This window comes from Sabethes cyaneus, chromosome 2, assembly GCF_943734655.1.
Source record: "Sabethes cyaneus chromosome 2, idSabCyanKW18_F2, whole genome shotgun sequence".
Lineage (NCBI taxonomy): Eukaryota > Metazoa > Arthropoda > Insecta > Diptera > Culicidae > Sabethes > Sabethes cyaneus.
In genome coordinates, this window is record NC_071354.1 from 114,334,476 (window position 1) to 114,353,713 (window position 19,238).

At 38.2% G+C, this 19,238-nt stretch overlaps 1 protein-coding gene across 1 annotated transcript in view; it reads right to left on the reverse strand.

Annotated features, from left to right (window-relative positions):
* LOC128735901 (NACHT and WD repeat domain-containing protein 2) overlaps window positions 1-19,238 on the reverse strand; it is a 330,075-nt gene that overhangs the window by 47,215 nt on the left and 263,622 nt on the right. Inside the window, exon 10 of the mRNA XM_053830380.1 lies at window positions 17,677-17,861. Coding sequence (XP_053686355.1) covers window positions 17,677-17,861 — 185 coding nt within the window. The remainder of the gene's footprint in view (window positions 1-17,676; window positions 17,862-19,238) is intronic.

The window sequence follows — 19,238 nt, forward strand, 5'->3', positions numbered from 1 at the left end:
CGCCTATGGACATCAGCCACGACGAGTTCTTCTGTGACTGCACAAATATCTCGATAGTCAACTCAGAGATAAGGCCTGCACTTATTGACCTATGCAACAATATGCATGCCCTGGACATCAAACGAGGATTTGTCATACCAGTTTTGCTGAAAACAGCAAAGTTCTGGTTTCCTATATCCGTCGAATGAAAGCACCCCTTGCAAAAATATGGCTCCTGATCCAATGCGATGGTAACAGAGCCATTAAAAAGCTTTTCGTATATATACATATTTGCTGCTCGTTTGTGTTCAAGATTTATTTGTGCAACTCCAACTGTATGTTTAGGTAGCCGGAAACCACACAGCGATTGTTCCACCTTCCACCTCTGTCTGTGTAAGACAACCAAGGTTGGCTGTCATACCCCAGCCGGCACCACGTGGAGGTAGAGACAGGAGTTAGTAAACAGAAGTGATATATTTGCACAGGGGCTTGGCATACACTTTTCGCTTCGATTTTTCTCTTTTGATTACTGCATCTCAGCCAAGCGAAATTCGAAAAAGTGATGTATGAGGCGTTTGTAGAATTAGTTATTATCTACAATATTACTGAAGTAAGCATTACTGTGCCTTTTGCATTTATGCTGCTATAAAGCTGCTACCCTCTTGGTAGCAAAAAGAGTGCTCTTTTTGCTACCAACGGCATTGCTGCCCTACAGCACCGTAAATACTAAAGATAAAACTTCGCTTTCTTCAGCAACATAATAGATAATTACTAGCACTACAAATGCCCCATACACCACTTTTTCGAATTCTGCTTGGTTGAGGAGCAGTAATCAAAAGAGCAAATTCAAAGCGAAAAGTATGCCAAGCCTGTAATTGCATATGTTCACTCATTTGCCAGCCAATTGAAAAAAGTGTAGGACGATAGTTTTTAAAGGATTTTCTTCTATGTGTTATGTCAATTCGTCGGTGGTAGTATCTCTGCGGTAGTTTATTCATCAAAAATAGTCCGTCTTTTTTCAACGTGATAAATATCTACTTATTAGGGTGAAAATAATCTAATTTTTGTTATGCTGCAAGTAATAAGCAATCGTTTGTAGATAATGCATCAATCATTATTTTGTAATAACGGGAAATTACGGTAAAAATGGATCTCAAAAGGTTTCAATTTTTTCGTTTCTTTTTTAATAGTCGTAACAATTTAATATTTAGCAACAATAAACTAAGGATATAAAAGAAACTTATTATCAAAATGATGAGTTTTTCACATAGTCACATTATTTATAATCAATTATAGTGAAGACCCCGTGTAACAAAAAGACTGGCAGCTCTACCAATATTCGGGAGACACCGATGGTAGCTCGCTCTGCTGGCCAAGGCGGTCCCTGGATGTGTCTGTGTGAGTCAGTGCTAATATTTATGCCACCATGCCAACATAGTCGAACAAACACCAATACAGAATTTTGCAGAGTTTACTAACACTCATACAATTTACTACCTTCGCTAAAAGAAGCGCCGCCGATGATGACACATGTCGTTTATATGGAAAAATAACAGAGATGCCAGTCTTGTTAATAATGGGGTCTTCGATTATTAGTCAATGCTAAAGCGTTGCAGTATTAACGGTGTAAAGTTTTTATCGATAACGTTGAAAAATTGCGGCAATAACCTCGCTAGATGGCGGTAATAAATCACTAATTTTCAACATATATTGCCCGTTTCTTTGGAAAAAACGCGCTGCTCACTTTTTTGATAGCTTTAAATCGTCGCAGAGAGAATATGCTTGGCTGTATGTAAGTTATAAGTATATATTATGCTTGTCTAGCACGTAAGCTATTGATTTACTTGACAAAATAAACGATATTTGCCCCTGCGGCGATTCTGGCGACGGTTTCGCCCGTGACGGTTAATATTCATCGCGTACGAAAGGGTGGGAGATTGATAATACACAAAACCCGAATTAATCCACCTAGCGGCGTGACCTAGCCTTTCTACTGCCACAATAATCATTATTTAATTTCTCAGGAACATCTATAATTAACTTGACTATATTTTTGAATATCCGTTCCGTATTCCTCAAAATCCTTATTTGCCAGAAAAATTCACAACGTATTGCGTAGAATAATTATATTTTCTTACCTTGGGTGCGTAAATACTTGTAAGCGTCATTTATGTTATTTGATGAACACCTTATTTAATTTTATAATCGGTTGGCCTTAACTTTTGGGTTTCAGAGCCACATACGAAACTTGTTTTGAACTGACAATATGAAATATGTGCTCATAGCATATTTTTAATATTTTTTTTGAGTGGTTTTAGCCCAAAGGGTAGATTTTTTTTGATATTTTGATATTAATACCATGCGTTCAAAAGTTAGCGTCTTTGAAAAACAAGAGTTCAGAAAAATTATTATTATACTTCGCTTTTGAAGAAAAAGGATATCTACAACAAAATGATTAATCTCAAAATTTTACTATTAGTTTGCTTGGCTTCAATTTTGCAATATATCTGAATTAGAAAAAATAACTGAATAGAGCATTAGATATGAAAAAGAGAAATTGAACTTTTTCTTAGCTGGCGCTCCTTCAAATAATTATTTTTCCATGAAAATCAAAACTTGAGCTTCTTTTGAATGTATTTTCATGAAAAGATAGTCATTAGCTTGATCGCATCGTTTTTACAATGTTAGAGGGTTAGGAAAACAAGATGAGGTCGAAAAATAGTGCAAAAACTGCACCATAAACATGCTTGAGAATGAGAAATATGATCGATATGATTTTCAGTGCTTGTCATTTTTGATTTATTTATTAAAACATGATACATGACATAAGACATCTGTCCTTTAAAATGTCACTAACGAAAACAAATCTTACAAAGTTACTACCGTGCAACGTTTACTTCCTATCTTTCATATAACATTTCAAAGCTCTAGTATCTATGGATTGAAAAGAGCATCTATTAATGCGCAAAATTTGTTTGAAATTTGTATAAATTTATTTGGAAAAATCAACTCACTAGTATTTTGATGCTATACATCACTATACTTATATACTTAAATTAACGCTTTTTGCTTTTCGTGTACAATTGTGAGTAACAGCAAGTGAAGAAAATGACAATTGAAATCTAAAATCAAAGAAAAGAAAAAACTTTGCAATTGAATCCCGCTATTTAATATTTATTTGCGACAGATACGTAGTTCGCCTACGACGTGCAGGCTTCATCAGTGTCTTATTTCAAAGCGTATACGTATCTGTCGCGATTAAATATTAAATAGTGGAATTTAGTCGGTAAAAGTTTTTTTCTTTTCTTTTATTTCAGTGTTCGTATTCCACTAAGAGGCTTCAAAAACTTCTGACTTTTGACATGTTTCTCACTTTTCTTGAATTTCATTGCAAATTGTCATTACATACACATACATACATACATACATACATACATACATACATACATACATACATACATACATACATACATACATACATACATACATACATACATACATACATACATACATACATACATACATACATACATACATACATACATACATACATACATACATACATACATACATATATACATACATACATACATACATACATACATACATACATACATACATACATACATACATACATACATACATACATACACACACATACATACATACATACATACATACATACATACATACATACATACATACATACATACAAACATACATACATACATACATACATACATCAACATTTGATTGATATGTTTTGATTTCACACGTTTTAACGGTTTAATATACAGTGCTTAAGTGTTAAAGTTTGAATAACTTTTGAATGAACCGTCCGAATTTAAATAACTCGGTTTTGTTTGATAGATCTCAGCAGTAATTTTCAAATGATAATAAAATGTGTGATGTTTTTCATTGAATTAATTCTTAAATGTTACAAAAATATGTTTTAAATACTATTTTTTCACATTTCTTTATGTAAGTTTCAAACTACAAGTCCAATCATCATGAAATTTGGAAGTTAAGGGTTTGTAAGGCTCCTCTTTCATATGCAATCAATTTTGTTCAAATCGGTTAAGGGATCTATAAGATAATGAAGTCCCATATTTGTCGTATTTTTATACATAACTTTTGAACTAAAAGTCCGATCAGTATGAAATTCAATGGCGACCAATGGGACACCTAGACCTTTCATTTGACACTAAGAACATTAAAATCGGTCCAGCCATCTCCGAGAAAAGTGAGTGAGATTAAAAGCGTTACATACACACACACACACACACACACACACACACACACACACACACACACACACACACACACACACACACACACACACACACACACACACACACACACACACACACACACACACACACACACACACACACACACACACACACACACACACACACACACACACACACACACACACACACACACACACACACACACACACACACACACACATACACACACACACACACACAAAATGCTCAGTTTTCGAAACTGAGTCGAATGGTATATAACATTCGGCCCGCAGAACCTTCTTTCCATTTCCGGTTTTCCAAGGGATTTCTATACCTTTATACTATATATTTATATAGTAGAAAGGCAAAACATAGAACATTTGAACGTCTGTATAAAAAGTCTTCACAAAGTTGCAAACCATACTAAAGTTATCAACTTTGTTGAATACAATACCTCTATAATTGATTGCGGTTGGCGTAATCTTATGACTGTTTAAAAATAAGGGCGATTGTTTATTGAAATGTGTGTTTTTAATATGTTATAATTTGTCTAACATACATCTTAACGATAACAGGCTTTCTTATCTTATTTGGATTTCTGTCTGTCTGTCTGTCGGGATGTTCCTTCAGGGTGTCGATTTCCTGGAAAAACCTGGAAAATCAGGGAATATCAGGGAATTCATTTTTGGATCAGGGAAATCAGGGAATATCAGGGAATTTCGAAATTCAATCAGGGAAATTTTGTTTACAAGGCAATATTGTTGATCAACTTTGGAATCAAATCAATTTTCGTGTAAAATATACGCAGATTGATCGGTTGAATTAAAACTTGTTACATGTCTAGTGGCGATTCGATTGTTTGTTTTGCGCCGTACAATTGTCAGACTTCACCCGCTGTAGTGCTCGTAATCGGCAATGGCAGGCCTCTCGCACTTCACGCTGCAGACATCGAGAGCACAAAGCGGGATACATACTGTTATTTACACGCGATCTACAGCGTTTTCACCAATTGCAGAATTTTACACTCAGAAGCACCAAGCATTGATCATCTTCCTTCAGTGTCCATGAATCATGTCCGTTAAGGGTTACCGGGAGCATTAACGTTCTGTAGAATTTGCGCTTATGAGAGTTGGCAACCTTCGGGACTGGTTCAGCTGGTTACGTAATACGCAGAAAGCTTACATGTTTCTCTTCTGACGTGATCCGCAGTGGGCATGCGACTCTTGGCCTGGTTCTTCTCATCTGTCATTTTCTGGCATTCGACATCAAACAAGCTGTTACACTCACCCTTATTCTGCGAGGCGAGTGACGTAACTAATTTGGAGTCATTGCGAATGAGGTGACAATTGTCGCCTAGGTGACACGGGGTTGTTACCTAGGTGACACTCAATTCGACTCGCCGTGGCGAAGGTGGGAAGGTTCTTAAGATGGTTAGAGACTCCTCCCCTCACTAAGAGGGGGGGGGGGGCTCCCATACAAATGAAACACAAATTTCTGCATAACTCGAGAACTAGTCAAGCAAATGAAACAAAATTTGGCATGTGGGTGTTTTTGGCAGACATGTGAAAGCACGCGCCGCTCCGCACGCCGTGCTAAAACATTCTCCTTCGTTCATACGTCACACGCACCCGGTTTCAGTGCACTTCACCGACTCTCGTACGAACAAATATGACTCCGCACATCGGTGCCGATTTTTTTTGTTAGGTTCGGTTTTATGTGTGTTGAGTGGGCACCGAGCGAAACCCCGACAGCCGAGCACCCCGCTCATACTCTGCTTTTTTTTCTTTCGTGCTATCTGCGCTGCGCACAATTTTTAAACCAATTTTTAAACCATACTTTATTTGAATATTATATTCACATCTCTCAATTGAAAAGCCGTTTTCGATTGAAATGCGTAATTTTACCAAGTCAAGATTTATAAAAGAAAGTAGGATAGCATTTAACCCGCATGGGATATGCAGGTTTGCACATTAAATATTTCGGAACAAAACACAATCTGATGCTTTGTATAAACGAATTAACAATCAGTTAGAAAAAACTGCTCTTGAATCGAAAAATTAACTTGTTTCGAAATATTTTCCTATAGGTATCATAATAAGCATTACATCAAATCGAAATCATTCTTACTGAGCAGCAGCAGCGGATATGGAACACCAACACGGCGTTGTGGAAGGCACCCGCTACCGTTCATAAGTTTTTACCGCATCGCTCCAAGCAGTTATATAGGTTTTTTAGTTTGCGAGCGAAACGGCGTGCCAGTACACCAGCCGGCACTTGCTAGAGCACGGCAAAAGCACGGTAAGAGAACGGTGCCCGAACGTTCTGGCAACTCAGTGACGTACACCGAATATGAACGAATGAGAAAGAAAGCAAAGAATGAAATCATGCAAGCCGTCATGCTGCCCGTCGTTAGCAGCGTGCTCGTTGGTGCCTAACCGAAGGTATAAGCACTTCGATCAGGTTTTCGTGTTGTCGGGGAGCGTGCCAGTATGTAGCTACGCCAGTGCGTTCTATTATCGAAAGCACCCAGTGCCGTGCGTATGTCGATGGGTGGCAACCGTGTCGCACCGGACGGTGTTTATAACAAGTCTGGTTTTTGGTGACAAAAATTTTTCCATCGTTAAATTGAGACCCCTCTTCTCTTTAGAAGGGGCATTATGACTCCTCTACCCTTTAAGATGGAGGGCTTCCATATAACCAAATTTTGGCATGTGAAGGTTTTTGGAGGCAAGATTTTTTTCTATGGTGAATTAGGACCCCTCCCCACTTTAGGAGGGGGGCTCCTATACAAATGAAATACAAATTTCCTCATAACTCGAGAACTAATCAATCAAATGGAACCATATTTGACATGTGGGTGTTTTTGGAGGCAAGAATTTTTTCTATGATGAATTAGGACCTCTTATCTTTTAGGGGAGAGGGGCTCGCATACAAATGAAATACAAATTTCCTCATAACTCCAGAACTAATCAAGCAAATGGAACCAAATTTAGCATGTGGGTGTTTTTGTAGGCAATTTTTTTGACGTAGGACTACGTCTTTGTTTACTATACTGGGACTGGGTAGCACTTTGTAAAAACGAGAAATGGAAGTGTAACGTTTGAATGAAATATTTCAAACGCTAATAGCTACTATACTACTGAACGAAACTTAACAGTTAATATGTCGTTGGATAGATAAAATGTCCAGCAATTTTATAGTAACGTACTAATAATAATTTTTTATACGCTAAATAGTGAAAATGTGTGTAAAGATTCAAGGTCGAATTTTTCCATACATTTCCCTTGTTATCGCCTAGCTTCACAGGCACGGACGACAATTAGATACACCAAAGGATTTGGATCCAAATGATAACCTTGAGACCACTTTGTAAGCCACACCCCTTTTCCAATCCAATCGGCAACATCGATGGCTATTGACGGCAACACCGACCCCGAAGACAAGCGGAATCAGAGGGCAATGGCCAACGTGAATCCCACACGATGCACTTAACATTACATTTTGCATTATCCCCATCGCAGACATGCGAAGTTGTTCGATAGCTTGCTCAATCAGTGTCGAACAATCATTTAAGCAGCAGCAGCCGATATGGTTTCCTCCACCACCTACACTAGCTTACAAGCAGCAGCGGCAGTGCCAGTGACTATAAAATGGTACTCTTGGTTCGCCGTCTGCTCATTTATCGCACTATCGCACTGACGGACGGTCAGTATTTACCATCGACCCGACCATCGAAACCCAATGGCATTTTGGCGGTAATTTTCGCAAACCAACACTGAAGGCAAATGGAAACGGATCGACTGACGGGCAGCAAATTCAGCAGTAGGCCGTTGTGGTCTTAAACAGTTCTTATAAGAACTATAGTAATTGAAGAATGGAAAGATTTTTCTACACTTTCTAAATGATTAACGTTCCATTCGGATAATTATTTGAGCAGCAGCAGCAGCCGATCTGGTTTCTCCCATACCTACACTAGCTTACAAGTAGCAATGGCAGTGCCAGTGACTATAAAATCGCACACTAGGTTCGCCGTCTGCTCATTTACCGCACGATCGCACTGATGGACGGTCAGTATTTTGATAAAACTAATCCATTTCTACTTTACAGTGGTTTGGTATTTCCTATCACTCCTGTATTAGCGGGCAACCATCATCCTAGAGTCTAAAGGACCGAATAGCGACATCCATCTATATATTGGCAACAGTAATTATAGTACTGATTTTTAAGAAGTGCTATCAGCTCAAACATAGTTCTGTTCAGGGCCACCAAACAATTTCAAACGGTTTTTTTCAAAACCACCATTGATTCAATGAAGAATTAAATCAGAATATTTCGCTCTTCTTTTACAAATAAACACTCAAACAATGATACTCACAAATACTCAAATATGCATATGCCAGAAATGCTGTTTACATTAGTCTTTGATTTAATGATCAGACATAAAGTTATACTTCATCGATTAAAACATGTTATCAATATAATGAGTATTATATGACACAGTCCTACGTCACCCTTTCGTACAACCCTTAGGGCTGTATACCTTGTAGTTTTTCTATGGTGAACTGAGACCCCTCTCTTTAGGAGGAGAATTATGACCCCTCTCCCCTTTAAAAGGGGGGGCTTCCATACAAATGAAATACAAATTTCTTCATAACTCGAGAACTAATCAAATAAATGGAACTAAATTTGGCATGTGAAGGTTTTTGGAGGCAAGAATTTTTTCTATGGTGAATGAGGACCCCTCCCCACTTTAGGAGGGGGGGGGGGGGCTCCCATATAAATGAAATGCAAATTTCCTCATAATTCGAGAATTAATCAAACAATTGGAACCATATTTGGCATGTGGGTGTTTTTGGAGGCAAGAATTTTTTCTATGATGAATTAGGACCCCTTACCTTTTTAAGACGGGGGGCTCCCATACAAATGAAATACAAATTTCGTCAACTCCAGAACTATTCAAGCAAATGGAATCTAATTTAGTGTGTGGGTGTTTTTGCAGGCAAATTTTTTTTCCTATGGTTAATTGAGACCCCTTCCATCTTTAGGAGGGGAATTATAACCCCTCCCTCCTTCAATAGTTGGGAGGGGGGCTTCTATACAAACGAAATACAAATATCCTCATAACTAGAGAACTAACCAAGTTATAGAACTAATCAAGATCAAGGGTTTTGGAGGCAGGAATTTTTCACAAATAAATCAGAAATTTTTGCGTAACTCAAAACCTAATTGAAGTCGAGAAATTTTAGCCTCTCATAAAACATTAGTCAATAACAAGACCAGGGATGCCAGGTGATTTTTGGAAAAGTCTTCACGAATCAAGAAAAAATGTCTTCATTTGTCTTCTTCCGGCATTCTAGAATTTTTTGCCCATTTGAATTGCATGGTGAAGACATGTCTTCAAGTGAAGACATTTCAAAATAAAAGTCTTCTTTGTAACAAAAATGTCTTCAAAATGAAGACATGTCTTCACTTCTGGCATCTCTGAACAAGACCACCAGAAACTATCAATACTAACATTTGATGATTCAGGGCGAGACGGACACAGGCCGGGAGTGTTGCCGTCGGCCACTGCGGAAGGGGTGGGTGGTAGTCAGCCCCCGTGGAGATCATGTCTATCTAGATTTATTTATTTTCCTAGATCTACTGACCTCTATTACTTTCCTTCAGTTGGGTCACCCCTACGAAATGGTACTTTCTACGAAAAGATTTTCCGTGAAATGGTACGTCCCGCGAAGGTTTTTCGCGAAATGGTATTCTGCGAAACTCTATATTCTGCGTTATGGTCAATCGAGAATTGGTGTTCCTCAAAATGGTATTCGGCGAAATGGTTTGTAATGATGGCGAATGTTTAAATGCTATCCGCTTTGTTATATCAGGCTAAGCAATGGAGGGAATTGTTTTCTATTTTACTGTGAGGAAAATTTGTATATTAAAACACCCATGAACTCCTCAGAAACTTGCAAAACTCGGGATTGTGATAAAGGTCATCCGAGATTCAGGATTTATGTACAACACAGTTTAATTTGTGGCAATACGAAGTTGGTCGAGTCAGCTAGAAGAATATTTATTTCAGCATATTGTGTAAGTTTATAGAGCATTTGAAAGCACCGAGAACGGAAAAAATATGTTCTACAACTTAGTGATGCCATACGAAAGTAAGCAACTTTGCATGCATTAAAAAACAAAAACGAAATTTACATTATCCTTATAGGTGGATGCATAACTAGTTTTTAGAAAGATAGACTATTTTTAACTAATAAACCTCTCCTGACACCTTCGTAAAATCAGGTGTTTGCACACTAGGGCACGGTTTAGATCCCCTGTGCGATGGTTACATCTTCTTTTTGCATCAAAATTTCAATACAATAAATATAATATAATAAAATGGTTATCTCAATTACTCGGAGTATATATTTCTACTGTTTTATGATAGATTTGATACATTTTCAATGCAAGTAAAAATTTTCTTCGGATTCTCTGACCCGAAAAATCGCGAAGAGATTAAAAATCTCTTTTTCTTTTTTAAACGTCAAAGAGTTTCTTGAAGCATTTCACCAGAATTCCAAAATAAGAAAATTTAAAAATACTCTTCGTAAGTTTTTTGTTCGGAATTTGGCGGCAGTACAATGTTATGAAACATTTTGGTTATTATAGATGAATTCAAAAGTTACAAAACATTATGTTGGATGATTTTTTCAACGCGTATTAGAGAGAAGTTGAAGAAAAGCTCTCGAAGCAGTCTAGCGGAGACATTTTCTCTTTCCACAGACATCATAATTTTCTTTCTTTTTTAGTTGCTCGGAATGCGGATAATAGAAAAGAGAATTATTGGAAGAGTAAGAGATTCTAAGAATTTCTTTTCTTAAAGAGATTTTTGAGAAATTTTCTTCAAGCACCGGAACTCGGCTGCTGGGCTTATTAGTTTTGGATGGTTTCCAAAAATAACGCGGAATTGTACTGTACGGTAGATTGTGATCCATTGCAACTTCTCGATTTTTTTCGGTTTGTCTTGCTAGATTAAAAGCGTAATGCAATATTGCACGTTTTTTTCGTTTTAATGAGGAAAAAAATTACAATTATAGTCAAAACCAGCGAATACTGCTGATCTATATACTTGACCCATAATACTGGGAAAAGTCAATTTTGCTCCCAGTATTATGGGCCATTGTTTAATTTCGTATATTAAAGCGAAAAATGCATTTTTCTATGTGGTTTCACCGTAATTCTATGAGTACATACCTATTCCCTCGATTTCCATCCATTTTACGCTCAGACACCCAAATTTACGCCGCTATTCAGCTTGTAATTCACAACCGACTTTTTATAACAACCGCAAAAATAACAACAAACCGAAAGTCAATTGGAGCCAACTGACAACTATCGGAAAATTAAGAAAATTAACGCATTGGAATTAAGTGTATTGCTGTCAAACCATGCAGCAGAATGTTACTGCTATCTATTGAATTCATACTCGATAGGTAAATATTAATTTGTTTGTTTGTTTGTTTGTTTGTTTATTTCTGTCTTGATAGCGTAAAGGTAGCCCTTTTTCATTTGCTATCCTCGAATATCTACGGTTTACATACTATATATCTTAAAATCTATAAATCTATAAAACATTTAATTGCAACATGCATACTAATTGAATTGCTAGTTTCTGTTGAAGAACTCGAGACAGCCCACTCTAAAAACTGTTTCTGACGTTGAACGTTTGACAATATCAGGTAAACTGTTCCAGTTTACTACACCTCGTACGAACAGAGAACTGGAATAGCAAACCGTGGTATTAGGTGGTATTCTTAGGTTTCGTAAACGATTTCCTTGGAACGGCAGTAGCTTCTGGAAAAGTAGATTCGGCAAGCGTGTTTTCATCAGGTTTCGTAGAAACATGCAGGAGCGATACGCATAAAAGTTTGTTAACGGACATCCGATGAGATTCTTTTGCAAGTGCGTAACGTGATCGTAGCGAGTCAGCCCGTACACGAAGCGCACACAACAATTTAAGGCTACACGAAGCCTATTCATATCACAAGCACGTGTGCCAACCAGCATTACATCACCAAACATGAAGTGTGGGAGAATTAACGCCTTGAAGAGTTTCAAACGTGTGTCTACGGGAGCAAAAGTGGCACAGCAGTATAGAGAACGCAGACTACTGTATATTTTTCCGCATTGCTGACTGACTAGATCTTCCCATTGCAGATCAGCTCGAAACACAAAACCAAGATTTCTTGCACTCTCCGCCCATTCGATAGTCTCTCCATCTAAAATAATTGATGGTAACGAATCTGCTACCACTGTCCTGCGCCTTCCCTTCACGAACATCGCTTTGCTTTTGGATTGATTGACGAACAGTTGATTGCGTTGAGACCACAACGCAACTCTTTTAAGATCCTCGTTAACTAATCGAACAAGCTCACGAGGAGACATTCCGCAGCCGTGGATGTACAGCTGAACATCGTCCGCATAGAGCTGAATTGAGCAATATTTCAGAACAGTCGGTAGATCGTTGACGTGGCAGCAGAACAGTAAAGGGCCAAGCACTGAACCTTGTGGCACACCAGAGGTAGTAAATCCGGCATTGGAATGTTGATCTCCACAGCAAACAGTTTGGGTGCGCTCTTTTAAATAAGATTCCATCAGCGTAACCGCCGAGTTGGCAAAGTAGAATTGCGTTTTAAGTTTCAAACAAAGCTTTTGGTGTGATATCGTGTCGAACGCTTTCGAGAAATCCAACAGCAACAAAACAGCAGTGCCCTTTCTATCGATGGCCATTGCGAGGTCGTCAAATACACGTAGCGTAGCGGTTTGGATGCTCTGTCCCTTTCGGAACCCGGCTTGATACTCGGTGAATAGGTTATTTTAAGTAATGAAGAGCCTCATTTGCTGCTCAAGAAGCTTTTCGAACGCCTTGGATAAAGCACACAAAATGCTGATTGGCCTAAGATTTGTCAGCACATTTATATGCGACTTTTTCCTCAGCGGCAAAACTTTTGCATGTTTCCAGTCCATGGGATATGTCGAAGTTACAATAATTCTATTGAACATATGCATGATTTGATTCACAACTAACGGAAGAATTATCTTGATGAACTTAATCGGCAGGTTATCAAATCCGGTTGCATTAGATTTGATGTTCCAGATGGCATTGACCACCTCCCAGTACTGCACCGTCCGAAATTTAAAGCTATGTGGTAAGTCAGTTGATGATCTCCACGGTCGGCGTTGGCTTTCATCGGGCTGGCAACTTGAAAGAAACATACGATTGATGTCATCGGGGTGGAAATCACAAGCGGGTTCAGTCTTCTCTTTTCCAACTCCAATATTTCTGAGTCGCTTCCACAAAAGTTTCGATGGGGTTCGATTATCCAACAAACGATTCATATATATTTTCTTTGCAGATGCTATCATAGAGTTTGTTTTATTCCTCAAGATGTTATAATGGCGCCGTGTTAACTCTTTTGATTCTCGCGGAGCACGAAGCCAGTCGTTGTAAGCCAAATCGCGTTCAAGCATAGATTTACGGATCTGACTATTGAACCAAACATTTGTCGGTTTAGATTTGCTTGTCCGAAGTGGGATGAAATGATCGTGTATTTGTGTAATATGCAAATTGAAGAAACGATCCAATTCATCTGGATCTTGCATAGCAAAGAAGGAATGCCATGGAACGGAGAGAATAGAATTTTTTAGAGCAAGTGCATCAAAATTCACATAGTCACGGTACGTGCTAGTTATTGGCGTGAACGTAGTATCAAAGTCCAACGAGCTGAAGATGAGATCATGTTGTGATAGCGCTGGAAAACTCACTTGATCAAATCGCAAGACTTTATGGTGACAGCTAGTAATAAATAGGTCTAATTGAGAACATCCATTGTGATGAAAATAAGTCGGTTCATTACCCATTGATGTCAACGCAAAAGATCGTAGCATGTTTTCAAACAGCATCCGCTTTCTGCTTGGTCTAGACAAATCAGTATTGGAGTCGCCAATCAAGAGAATATTATCGTATCGTGAGGCAAAATCCGTCATTTTATCTTCCAAGAAAGGTGAACAGTCATTGTCTGGTGGGTTATAGACTATAACAAGCAAAATTTTCTCTCCTGCCAATTGTAGTTCTAAAGCTAGACATTCAGTTGTGTTTTCAGACTCAGTAGTTAACTCTGTATTGTAAACTTTGGTACATGTGAGATGTTCCTTGTAATAATACACTATACCACCACCGCGTCGATAGCTCCTGTCATTTCGAATAACGGAAAAGCCCGGAATGGCGACACTTTTTACACTGTTTCGCTTCGTAAGCCAGGATTCCGTAAAGCAAGCAACGTTAATCTTAGAGTTTTGAAGAAGAATCTTGAGTTCATCAAGTTTTGTCGATTTTTTAGCGCACAAACTCTGAGCATTACCGTGACAAATATTAAGCTTACCAGAGTAAAGAGCAGCATTCGTCACGGCACTAGCTATGTTCGTCGAGGTGTAGTCATTTAGCGAAGGCATTATGTGTAGTAGGGAAAACAGTTTTTAGGGGGCTGTAAACTTTTGACTATACTAAACATATTCTTGATTGACAATTTTCTACATACAGATTACAATTTGGTAATATTTTAAATATAACATGCTTCAACAAATTTCGTCAAGTGAATACAGTCGTTACTTATCTAAGAATAACATATGAGTTGCTCCTCGGTGCGTATGGCTTCAGGTTGATGCTCGCTCGAGCGTTTTACGTAGACGATCCCTAGCTTGGTATATACTGAAGATAAACTTCCAGCTTTCTTCAGTCGTAAAGCAGCCGCCTTTATCCTTCGTGCTTCCACTGTAAGGTTTTCATTCACGTAGATACGTCGAGGTGAGTTAATTCCTATATGACACAGCTGTAGATCGCGCAGACGCAAGTAATTGCTGTAGAAGTCGTCACGGTTGTTCTTCAAGGCAAACTGGATTATAACCAGGCTATCACTTTTCGTGCTCGTTTTCAAACGCCTAATATCGACTGACGGGACACTCTCTTCACGTAAGCCGATCTTCTTCCACATAGCTTGAAAATATGAAGTTAAGTTTTCATCTTTTTGGTACGGGATTCCACTGACAATCAGATCGTTTCGATTTTCTAAACCACTAATTTCGTTCGAAATTTCATCGATTCTACCACGCAGTACAAGCAACGTATTATCGTTGCGCGCAAATTTGTCGGCACATTCGGCTTTGAAGCAACTAACATCATGTGAAACTGCATCCAGTTTTTCATCAAGCTCGGCTTTCACAGTGTCAATTTTCTCCATGATTTTTTGGTTCATTTCTTCAATTCGCGCTAATGTTCTCTCGAATTGCGAATTCATCACTTGCATAACAGTTTCAAGCGATAATGCATTAGAAGTTGCATCTATTTCGTCTTCCGATCGCACTCGCTTGTTGATGTTTGTTTTGATCTTGGTGTCCGGTGGTGTATGTCGCAGTGAAGCCATCTCGTATCTCGATTGCGCAGTGTATACTACAAGCACGAACACTAAGTAGCAGTAGGCAGTAGGCAGTACACTTATCGTTTATTCAGTAAAGCGGTTATCGTTTTCCACAATGTCTGCTCAGGTCACAACAAGCATCAATTTCAGCTTAAAAATATACGCGTCTTGTACAACGAAGGAACTACTCAACGCGTACACGACTGCCTCGGTTATTCAATAATACGCTCGAACGGTTTGCCGGGGGAAACGATTGAAAATACTTCCACTATCGGAAATTTGTTTTCGCACTTTTATTCGCTACACATACTGGTCATAAGGTAACGTATATATTTGTTACGTATAAAACTAACGTAAAGTATGGACTGGCCCATAATACTGAGTGGCCCATAATACTGGGGTGACTGTATTTGTTGGCAGTCAAAATGAAGCGCAATCAAGGAAATACTTTATTGCGTGTTTAAGATTTGTGGAAATTGTTCAAAATATGAACAATTATAGTTTTTCTACGTTTTTTAACCATCTCTATGTAAGGTATGCCAATTTATAGTGAAAATATTGCTAAAACTTGAATAAAACTACTCACAATGCCCTTAAAGTGTATAAACTCTGATTCTGAGTAGTTTTTCAACTTTTCAACAGTTATTTGTCACAAAGAATAATCCAATCGCTGGTAGTACGTAGTCAAAATTGGTTAAATTTGGATGAATAAATGGAAACTACAACCCCTTATTAAGCGTGCGACAAAATTGATTAAATTTGGATGAATAAAATGAAAACTACAACCCCTTATTAAGCGTGCGGCATATTTCTAACTCCATCAACCGTACACGCTATGTCCGAAGGTATTTATTATTTAACTTACATGCACCTCAGATTTCTCTTCACAGGATGTTACTATTAATCAAAACAATTAATTTAGAGAAGGTCTTAAAATATTCTATCTTGGGTTTTTTGAAAAACTCAATTTTCAAGGTTATTTCGGGGTCATCCCCTCTCAAGAGATCATATCCGATGTCATCGACCACCTCCGATTTTAACCAAATTTGGTATAATTGCTCATTTCGACCCCACATTTAATTTCTCAAAGTTTTGTATGGATTGAACAATCTCCCTTGCAGTGACATGCAGTGAAAAATGAGTATTTTCGAAAATCTGAGAAAAATGGAGAAGCGTCACTGCAAGGGGGATTGATCAATCCGTACAAAACTTTGGGAAAATAAAAGTGGGGTCGGAATGAGCAATTATACCAAATTTGGTTGAAATCGGGATGGCCGAATACAACGGATATCATCACTTGAGAGGGGATGACCCCGAAATAACCTTGAAAATTGAATTTTTCAAAAAACCCAAGATAGAATATTTTAAGACCTTCTCTAAATTAATTGTTTTGATTAATAGTAACATCCTGTGAAGAGAAATCTGAGGTGCATGTAAGTTAAATAATAAATAACTTCGGACATAGCGTGCCGTAGTGAGTTGAGTTGCTTTTAGATACAAATTGTTACTGTTTACCCATCTGTTGTGCTGTTGTAGTCTAACACGTTTTACTAACAGGACGCCGAAACCTAAAGCCTAGTTATTATTTCATACTTGTTATTCCACTAGTTCAATTCAGAAATACTTCAAAAATGATTTGTAACGGCCTAACTAAGCATATGTGATTGCAATCGGATGATTTAACACTAATTGGATAATTGACGGTAGCAAAATTGACCTTAAGTATTATATGCCTAATGATCGCAGAAATATGAATTTTATTTAGCTGATAAAGATAATAATAGACAGTCTTACGTAAAATTTTTATACTCAAATTTGATGTGTTTTATGAAATGAGGTGAACGGTGTAAAATAATATATTTGGTTAATAGCGTAAATTGTTATCCATGATGAGGAAAAGATCGTTTCGGGTTTATGCTTGAATGTACTCCGTTTTGCAACGAACGGTAGGCCAACTAATGTATGTTTGACCCAGTGACACTCACCATTTATTATCGGGGCTTAATACCAATTGCTGCATAATTCCATCCACTCCGGGATTCACGTCACGGGTTAAATCGGAAGTAGATAGATCCCAAGTTATGAATCGTGTTGAAATTGACACCATATAGCGATAGTCACTTGTAAGACAGAAAGCAAACACAGCAAATTGGTGTCCTTCCAAGGAGTACTGCAATGTAAATAAATGTTTATTGTCATGATATATGGGCTTCGCCGGGCATTTAATACAGAATACAAATATAAAATCTATCAACTAAAATCTAAAAACAAAAATAATAATACAGAGTTTTTAGCGTACATATCAGTCGATCAGTATCAGTCGATATATTTAAGTTTATTGTTTTTAAAATTGATCATAGGCGATAGGCGCGCGTAGCTAGCTCGACGATGGTCTGAAAGTAAGAGTCTTGGTCTCTTCACAACTACTGTACTCTGGTTAGCAGTTATCCTGGGTTTTTTTTCCATGTGTGGACTCATTACTGCGACCAGTATAGTTGATCTATTGTAATATCGCCCGGGTGTTTGCTGTATGACCTGCACTGCATTTCTTTTTGCTATTAGCGATTATGAGTGAGCGATATACTTATTTTAAATTGTATGCGTGCTTGCGTGTATTGGGGTTTTACCCTTCCTTCAAAGCTTGATCTACTTTGCCCACTTATTCCTCGCTGCCAGCACTATCCCATATTATAGCCGTCCCTGGTGAGGACTCATTCGTACCTCTGACCAGTACACTTAACTATAGGAGGGACATTTGTACTGTCAAGAGGCTTCAGAGGGTAAATACAGAATTCAGCACGAAGGCAGGGTAAATGGAGGGGCCTGAGAATAAACCCATGCTAAAGTCACTTGACATCGAATGGCTTGATTCTACTAAGATTCGAACCCACGACCACTCGCTTGTCAAAGCAGACTCGGTACCCTTGCGGCTACGGAGCCCCCCTATCCTGGGTTTCAAATAATCTTCGGCATATCGTATTTCGACGTAGGACTACGTCTTTCAGAAAGGTAGCTGGTATAGGGGATCATTCTAAAAAATCTTTCTCGAAAAGTGATCAGGTTTTGAACGCTAATAGCTTAGTAGTTTCCCGATCGATTTTCAGTATTCTTACACCAATCGATTGGAAAATCTTCTAAGAATTGACTCAAATGAAAAAAAGTATAGATTCTTGATGTTGAACTATTGAAAATTTGAAAATAATGAAGCATTGTCCAACTGTAAATCCTCGCTTCGTGATTGGTTGCAAAGGACGCCATCAGAGTTTTAACGTATTTTTAGAAAAAAAAGTGACGATGTCTCCCTGTCCAAACAGGTCGAAGATTCTTGGCAACGATTGAACCTAGACCAATTTGATATCTGTGCTTGGGAAGTACGCCAGAAAGAGTGATAAACTCCACTCGTCCCAACAAAATTCCTTACGAACGCGATTAAACCTAGTCCAATTGGATATATGTGCTTGGGAAGTACGCCGGACTGAGAAACCAACCCTCTTCTTCAAACGGTGTTAGCCTTTAAAACTTTAAACTTTGTCCAATTTGATGTCCT